The 9542-nt window shown below is 37.6% G+C and overlaps 1 protein-coding gene across 1 annotated transcript; it reads left to right on the forward strand.

Moving 5' to 3' along the window:
- The first annotated feature begins 2465 nt into the window (after positions 1 to 2465).
- Positions 2466 to 3599, forward strand: LOC146949895 (uncharacterized). Its single transcript, XM_085748583.1, has one exon. It carries the CDS (start codon positions 2466 to 2468, stop codon positions 3597 to 3599), a length of 1134 nt encoding a protein of 377 aa, XP_085604709.1.
- The last annotated feature ends 5943 nt before the right edge of the window (positions 3600 to 9542 follow it).

A 9542-nucleotide genomic window follows, 5' to 3' on the forward strand; every position in this document is an offset into this window, starting at 1 on the left:
GATCTTCATCTCTTTCATTTCATAATCGAATCATATTTCTCAATTGAAGTGAAGTATCCTCAATTCATCAACGGAAAATGTAGGCCTCATCGATAGGGTTTTTTTTCCTTACAATTAGTTACCATTTTCATCTTAAGAACACCAAACTTCTACATCTTCTTCATTCAGCATGTGATATTCATTCTCTTCGTTACAACAACACCTTAGCCACTCTGGAACATGCACGGATGGATCCATGGCAGGCTAATAGCAGACACAACCTGAACCATGCACGGATGGATCTATGGCAGGCTAATAGGGGGAAGCTGCCCCACTTTGTTTTACTTTCTTTGGTAAATTATATGATGTTTTATTGTGTGACCCCGCTTTAGAAAATGTCATGCTCCCACTAGTTTATCTTTGTCAATTTTCTGCATAATTAATCAAAGACCTAAATGTCCCCTAAAAAAAATCAAAGACCTAAATGTATAGAGAAATTTCTATGATAAATTAAAAAAATTGAAGTATACCGAGACATATATACTATCTAAATCTATAAATTAATTATTATATTTATTAATTAAAATGTTATTTGTTGACTTTTATATTTTAGAAAATATCATTTCATAAGAAAAAAACATCATTTCATTTTTATAAGAATCATATTAATTTTTTTTACATTTTTTGTTAAAAAATCAATATTTTTTTTTACAATAAAAAATCAATATTTATTATTATGAGGAATAAAATTTCAAAATAAATAATTTTTATTTTGTCAACACATTTGATAAATAATATTTAAAATTATAATTGTAACCAATAGAAATCAATTTTTTGTCTCCGAAAAACAACTCGTTTAATGAGAAAGTCTTAGATGGGCACAACCCCAAATCAAAATGATTTGGGCACACTAAAAAAACATCGAAAAATTTAAATGAGAATAAAATTAAGGGTTCAATATGTTTTTAGTCCCTATAAAATTGGGACCTTTTAAGTTTAGTCCTTACTTAATTTTAATAGTTCTTTTAGTCCCTATTTTTTTCCTGCACTGAGTATTAGTCCCTGCTCAATTCAAATTTGTTTAATTTATGCTTAAACTCTTAAGTTTTTGAACAATTTTTTGCAGACGTGTTTAGAACATTACTAAAAGTTCTTCCGCAAAAAATTATCGCAAAATTTGATTTCTACATCCATATTTTGTTACTTTTTATCTTTAACTTTTGTCGTTTTAAAAAATTTATATTTAATTCGTTTCATGTTAAAAAATTCTAAATTTTAGTAAATGAACCTTTCATAGTGTTCTAAACTTGTCACAAAAAAATCATTCAAAAATTTAATAGTTTAAGGATAATTAAACATTAAACAACAACAAATCTTTCAAAAAAAAGGATAATTAAACAAACTTTGTCTTAGCAGGGACCAAACTTATAAGTAAATTTTTTTTGTAGGGACTAAAATAGCTATTAAAATTAAGTAAGGACTAAACTTAAAAGTTCTCAATTTTATAAGGACCAAAAACATATTTCACCCTAAAATTAAATGATTTTAATTGATGTGACTGATTTATTTTTGTTTTAATTTTTTCATTTTATATGAGTGTGCCTAAATTTTTTGATTTGAAGTTGTGACTATATTAGACTTTCTCCTCGATTAATAAAATAACTAAGAAAACGCGTTTTTGGATGCCTAATTAAACGCGTTTTCTCCCTCTGCTAGGGTTCTGCGCGCGGTCCTTCTTCTCCCATGCCTCAAAATCGATTCTGTATGGTTTCTTCCCATTGAATTAGTGCAATCGTGTTAATGCAATTGTGTTACAAAGATTGAACCACACTTAATTCATGACTAGAAACTGGCACCATCGATTTTCTTCCCCATCTTACCTTTATCATCAATATTGCTATTTACTGTTTTCACGTCCTGACTGTTTCCACAAGATTTCTGCCATGCCTTTCGACTGGCAGGCGGACCTCTCATTGCCTGCAGCTACTACAGCCAGTGCCGCACCATCTCCCATGGTTTTGACATCAGCAGCGGCGGTTTCAGTTCCTGCTCCACCACCGCGTTCCTCTCCTCAAGCTCGGGTGGCATCGCACAACAACGTTCCAAAGACCACAATGTCGCAGCCTACTATTCGTGGTGATACACTCTCCATTCGGATTACTCAGCCGGTATATGAAAAGGGGGTCAATTTTTGTAATAGAAATCTCTGTGGCAGATTGGTTCTTAGCAAAGGCGACAAACCCTATACGTCAAAGGAAATTGAGGACAAACTTAAGAAATAGTGGAAGACGATTTCTTCTTGGACGTTACTTTCTCTTGGTAGGGGTTATTATGAATTCTTTTTTTCTAATGAATCTGATATGCAAGCTGTTTGGGCGGTGGGAACGGTAAATTTGAAATCGGGGTTGTTACGCTTATTTGAATGGACCGTTGATTTTGATATGCATAATCAGAGAAACACCCATGCCCAAGTATGGATCCGATTAATGGCTCTACCACAAGAATATTGGATGGAACAGACTCTTCGTGAAATTGCTAGTGCGGTTGGCACGCCGCTTGTTCTTGACAATGCAACACTGAAAAGACTCTTTGAACATTACGCCCGTATACTTGTAGACATTGACTTTTCCAAGAGGATCTTTCATGAAATTATTGTGGAAAGAGAAGGTGCTTCTTACCCTGTAGAAGTGGTTTATGAACGAATTCCGGATTTTTGCTCGCATTGTCAGACACTTGGACATGATGTTACTAACTGTCGTTGGTTGTACCCAAGGAAGGATGTCATGTCTAAGGAGAAAGTTGCAAAAGGGAAGACGCAGATACCAGCCACCAAGCCTCAATGGGTGCCTACTAAAGATAATCCATCTGGTATAGGTTCATCCAAAGCTTTCGAAGCACCTACTGCTCCTACTGTGGCTCAAAAAGCTATGCCTGCTGCTGAGGTTCCCTCACCTGTGGCTCCAACACAAATACAGACATCCCCCACCGTGTCTGATGAGATTCCTCAAGGTCCTCTTCCTTTGCGCCCTGTGTTGGAGTTAGCTTCCCTCGATGATGTGCACGTTGACGTGCTTGCGGATGATGTGGAACAAGTTCATTCGGAACCACGGGAGGAGTTGGAGGTTCCTCGTGTTCAGAATGTACCTGTACCACACCCATCCTTGGATGCCCATGTTTTTGAGCATTCTTCACCGGTTGACTTAGAGGCCTCCGCTTTTGCTAGGGAGATTTCTCCAACTCAACTTGATATTATTGTTGCGCATGATGACGTGCAAACCAGTCCCCCAGAAGGCCCCATGGTTGTGAGGTCCATTCCGGACGACACCGCTACTTTTTTAGAGATGGAGAGACTTGTCCAGAATTACACGGTTGAGCATCTGGGGACTGATGCAAATGTAGACAGCTTTTTAACTCTTGAACCGCATAGCAATCCGAATGTTCAACATGATTTGGACCTTTGGATGTGTGTCCGTGAATATGACAAAGCCAATGCGGAGTTACCTTTCATTCCGTTTCTATCAAAGAAACAAAAACAGCAAGTTAAAAAGCAACTTCAGATTGGTAAGCCACCACCATATAAGACCCGTTCTCAGGGAGGATCTAATTCAGGTTCTAAATGAATTTTCTATATTGGAACGTTCGTGGTATTGGTAATTCTGACACTAAAATTGCGTTAAATAATTTTTATCTGTCTCATAAACCTATTATTATTTTTTTGGCGGAGCCAATGATTACATTTGCACAGGTTCCATCTTGGTATTGGCATAGTATTGCTGTTACTAAATATTGTACAAATGTTAGAGATAATTTGATGCCGAATCTTTGGGCACTTTGGGGCTCTGAGGTCACTGCTTCTGTTATCTTTGTGTCATCTTAGTGTATTGCTTTGGAACTTACTTTGCAGTAGTCTTCTGTCTACATAGCGGCAATATATGCTAGCAACTCGCATATCACACGTCGTCTGTTGTGGGCTGATCTCACTCACTTGCAGGGCTGTTTTCAGTAATTGTAATGCTCTGGTTCGTCATCAGTCAGATCACCACCCTCTTTTATTATCTCTTGATGTTAATGTCGTCCGACATGCGGTTCCTTTTAAAATTTTTAAGGCTTGGATGGAGCATGAGGATTGTCGTAGTTTGGTTAGTAACAATTGGGTGCGCCATGTTAGAGGTAGTGGAATGGTTCGACTTCAGTTGAAATTGAAAAATTTGAAGACCATTTTCAAGACTTGGAATCGCACAGTTTTCGGAGATGTGGATAGGCAGGTGCGGTTGGCTTTAGATGAAGTCAATCGCATCCAACTTTTGATTGACTCTGAAGGATTCTCAGATGTACTATATGTTCAGGATCTTGAGGCACAACTAATTCTCACTAAAGCATTGGCTTATCAGGATATGCTTTGGAAGGAGAAAGCTAGAGACCAAAATTTTATCAATGGAGACCGCAACACTTCTTATTTTCACAGGATTGCAAAGTTGAGGGCAGCCGCTAAACCTATCACTCTTCTTTATGATGGGGATACAATTATTACTGAACCTGCAGATATTGAGGTACATGTGCTCAACTATTTTCAATCTATTTTCAGCATGGATAATAATTGTGTGCAAAATGATTTGTTGGATAGAGCTATTCCTTGTTTGGTTTCGGAGGAGGATAATCATAGTCTCCTTAGGCTTCCTTTGCGTGAGGAAATTAAAGGGGCTGTTTTTGATTTGAATGGAGATGGAGCTCCCGGTCCCGATGGCTTTAGGGGACACTTTTATCATACTTTTTGGGACATCATCGAAGTGGACTTTATCCAATCGGATCAGGAATTTTTTACCACGGGTGTTCTCCCAACTAATATTAATTCAAATATGTTGGTCCTTATTCCTAAGATCACAGGGGCGCAGGCCATGGGGGACTTCCGTCCTATAGCTCTTGCAAATTTTCAATTTAAAATTGTTACGAAAATTTTAGCAGAGACTTTCTCTTATCACTATGCGCATCATTTCTCCGGGGCAACGGGGTTTTATTCGTGATAGGAATATTTCGGATTGTATTATTATGGCTTCCGAGGCGGTTAATATGATTGACAAAAGGCAGTTTGGTGGCAATGTGGCTTTGAAAGTTGATATTAAAAAAGCATTCGACACGTTGGATTGGAATTTCTTAATTGCGGTGCTCCGTAAGTTTGGTTTTTCTCCTATGTTTACCGACTGGATTCTTGCTATATTGCACTCAGCCAGGCTTTCTATTTTGGTGAATGGTAAGACAGTGGGGTTTTTCTCTTGTTCTCGTGGTGTCCGACCAGGTGACCCTTTATCTCTGCTTCTCTTTTGTATTGCTGAAGAGATTCTAAGCAGAGCGATCTCCATGGCATCTCATGCGGGCAAGATTGTGCCTATGTTTTATTGTCGTGGGGCTTCTATTCCTACTCACATTTTGTATGCGGATGATGTGTTAATTTTTTGTGCAGGTACTAAGCAAAATATTAGATGCTTGCTAAAAAATTTTAATGACTACTCTGAGGTGTCCGGACAAATTATTAATAACAGCAAAAGTCGGTTTTATGCGGGAGCTATGACAACCTCTCGTTCTCAGATGATTGCGGGAATGTTGGGATTTAGTGCTGGTAGTATTCCTTTTTCATATCTTGGCTGCCCCATTTTTAAAGGTAAACCGAAGGGGATATATTTTCAATCCATTGTTGACAGAATCAAGGTAAAATTTGCAACTTGGAAAGGTACTTTGCTATCTATTATGGGTCGTGTGCAGCTGGTCAAATCCATTATTCATGGTACGCTTGTTTACTCTTTTCACATTTATATGTGGCGAAGACGTCTACTTCATCAATTAGATTCTTGGATAAAAAATTTCATTTGGAGTGGTTACATTTATACTCGCAAAGTGTGCACGGTCTCTTGGAAGGTTATGTGTCGATCTTGGGCAGCGGGTGGTCTAGATATTAAGCCGACTCGTCTCATTAATGAGTCCTTGATTCTTCTTCTTGCTTGGCAATTCTCAACGGGAGATTCTCAATGGGCAGCGTTGATGAGTCATAGATTTCTCAAAAATGGCACACCGCTTCAGCACTATTTTCAGTCTTCGGTGTGGACCGGTATTAAGGAACATTTGTCTACTATTTCTTCGAACTCAATTTGGATTGTTGGAACAGGTACAAATATTAATCTTTGGACAGACAATTGGCTTGGTACGCGTTTGGTGGACTTGTTACACATCTCGCCAACTCTTCACACAAAATTTCGAGCTTCAGTGGCTGATGTGATTGTAGAGGGTGCGGTATCTCTACCAGCAGCAGCGCTTGCTGTTCCAGAGGTTGCTAGCCGTGTTGCTAGCATTGTTCTTCCAACCGCTCCTTTGCCCGATGCTCTTGTTTGGCTGCACTCATCCGATGGTAAATTAACTTCAAAACTTTCCTTTAATTTTCTCAATCCGGTATCTGTTTCTTTGCCATGGGCTGCTGCTATTTGGAAATCTTGCATTCCCCCTTCTCATTCTTTTATTCTTTGGCGGATAATGCATGGAAAGATGCCCACGGACGAAAACCTTCGACGTCGTGGCTGCATCATTGTTTCAGTTTGTAGTTTCTATATGGTTACGGATGAGACAACAGAACATTTATATCTTCATTGTTCCTTTGCAACTAATGTTTGGCTTTGGTTGGGAGGTATTTTACATATTACTTTTAATTTGGCATCGTTCGAGACTCTGATCAGCTCCATTCCACCAAATTGTTCATCCCAAATGCGTGACATCTATATGGCAGCAATGGTTCATTCTCTTCATGACATTTGGTTGACTCGGAATTCTTTGCGGTTCACTAATCTGACATCTTCTGTGCACTCGACAAAGGCGCGTATTCATGCGGCGATTAGTTTTAGTGGTAATCTCTCAACGGGTAAATGCATTGCAACTGATGCAAACCTCCATGATGCATTCTCGGTTTCACCTCATAACCGCCGTATAAGTGATATTTTGTTGGTGGTTTGGAAGGCTCCATCGGCCCCCTGGATAAAGGTGAATACGGATGGCTCTTTGATTGGTTCTCATGCGGCGTGTGGTGGACTGTTCCGTGATCACCTTGGTTCCCTTTTAGGTGCTTTTGCTTGTAACATTGGCCACTCTACTGTTTTTTATGCGGAGGTTTATGCTTTCCTCCTTGCTTTGGAGTACGCAGACCAACATGGTTGGAGAAATGTTTGGTTGGAGAGTGACTCGACAAGTGCTCTGATGGTCTTTACACACCGTTCTCTTGTCCCGATTCTCCTTCGTAATCGTTGGTATAATGCTTGCAACCGAGGTATCCAGGTTATCACTTCTCACATCTTTAGGGAGGGTAATTGTTGCGCCGACTCTCTTGCGAATTTGGGTCATTCAATTCAAGGGACTGTTTGGTTTTCAGTTTTGCCTCAGACTATTCAAACAAATTTCTTCTTGGACCGGACCGGGTTTCCTCGCTCTAGGATGCCGTAGACAAATGTTATTTTTATCTGCTGTTTTTTCTTTGTTTTCTGTTTCTTTTCTGTCTATGTTTTGATTTTTGAGGGTTTTGGCCTAGTCCCCCCCTCATGTAATTTTTTTCCCCCTTTTTTTAATAAAATTTCTGCGGGGTGCCAACCTAGTTGGGATGTCGTTGCTTCCCCCTGATGCAAAAAAATAAAATAAAATAAAATAACTAACTACACAACCACGATACAACATGAAAAAAGAACCTCAAGCCATGGAAAATTCAATTCAAATACATTAAAAGTAAGACAGGGTGACTACCAAAGAAAAGTGAAAGTAATACACGGGTTTATCCACCAATTAGAGTAAACAAGACTCTTATTTCTTCCTTCTCTATATATGAACCAAGACCACGACAACCTCTTAATCCTATCAACCACTTCTCTGATATTTGCTACCATTCCATTGAAACAACCAAATTTGATGACACACTTATCTACCATTTCTTCTCCCCACCGTAATGCAAACAAGTATATCTAATTGAAAATATGCTCCCTAATTATCCTCGACTTTGAGCAATTAACAAATATATATAACTTGCAATTTCAATTTATCTAAAACAAAACACACAACATTGTTGATGCACATCTTGAATGACGTCTCTTTTCCACATCCTATACATCGCGGTAATGAAGTATTTGTCGTAACCGTCATAAGTTCGAGAATCAAGCAACTCTTGATAGCAACCTTTAACTCAGAAGCTATTACTATCAAGCATTTTATTTTTATTTTTTTTTTATATGAAAGAGATTTTCTTTTGTTAAAGTTTGTTTCAAATGATGAGGCATATTTATGTTTTAAAGTTTTCATTTTCATTGCAAAATCATGGACCCCTTTGTCGTGGAAGTTGCGTTTGCCTCTTAGTACATTCATTCATCATCGACCGAATACGTATCCTATGGCGTACTATAATAGTGATGTTTAAAGTGCCATGCATTGCAAGTCTAGTCTATTAAGTCTGGCCATTTCATGGGAAAGTTCCATCAATTTCATGCCTTTGTCTTCTTCGATGTGACCATGCATGTTCTCGTGAAACACATGTAAAATTAATTTTTTTTAGAGGATGCAAAATTAAATTATTGCCATGGTTTTTTAATGGAAATATAAATGATAACTGTTTCTACTACGAAGCATTTTAGGGCATTTACCATATAAATATCCAATTTTGAGTATTTAAATAGGTCTCACGATTACACTGCACTTTTTTTTATAGACTTTTTTTAGGGATGTGTACACTGCATTTATTTATAACTTTTTAATAATGATACTTACTAAGCATTCAATCTCTCCAACTCATCATCTTTTTTAAAAAAAGATTTAAATAGGTCCCACAAATAATTCTATATCATTTTATTTCAACAACACCTTCTAATATTAAAAATGTTTAGGCCACACAAAAAAAAAAAATATTAGTGCAACCAATGCTGATAACTCAACGCAATAAACACCTTCTACTTTTTCTCCTCAATGGAGGTATCTATGTGCAACCAATGCTTACTATGTAGGCTCCTTCCATTATGATGGTCCTACAGAAACACGTCATAAGATGAAATATATTTAAAAAGGGAAATGTTAGATACTGTGAAAGCGAGTTGGTAAAGTGTTTGTGAATTTGTTGACAAGTTAATGACCATTGGATTAATATTTATTTGACTTCTTCGTAAAAATAAAAATAAAAATAGCATGACCCCATGTTTTTCGGCCAACAACTTATTCAATTGGTTAGATTGCATTTCGTGACTCCTACTCCATAAAATCTTTCGGGATATATAACATTGCTGTCAAAAAATTCACACGTCTTGATCCGAAATGTTTTAAGCTTTTAGTTGAAAATGATCTATAACTGAATTAATTAAGGGTTGAGCTGGGGAAAAAATCTAATTTTTATTTCCTATCACTTCTTTCTAAAGATGACATGGAATTTTTTATTCCGAACCAAAGACAGTTTTCTTTGGGGAGGATTGAAAGACGTGAATGGTTGATGACAAGTCATCTTACGTTATTTTTAGTATGTTTTTGAGTCAGTTTGTAAGCATAATGTAGATGGTTGATGA

The sequence above is a fragment of the Medicago sativa genome, chromosome 2 (assembly GCF_051527215.1).
Source record: "Medicago sativa cultivar Bolivia chromosome 2, Bolivia_mono, whole genome shotgun sequence".
In the NCBI taxonomy this organism is placed as follows: domain Eukaryota; kingdom Viridiplantae; phylum Streptophyta; class Magnoliopsida; order Fabales; family Fabaceae; genus Medicago; species Medicago sativa.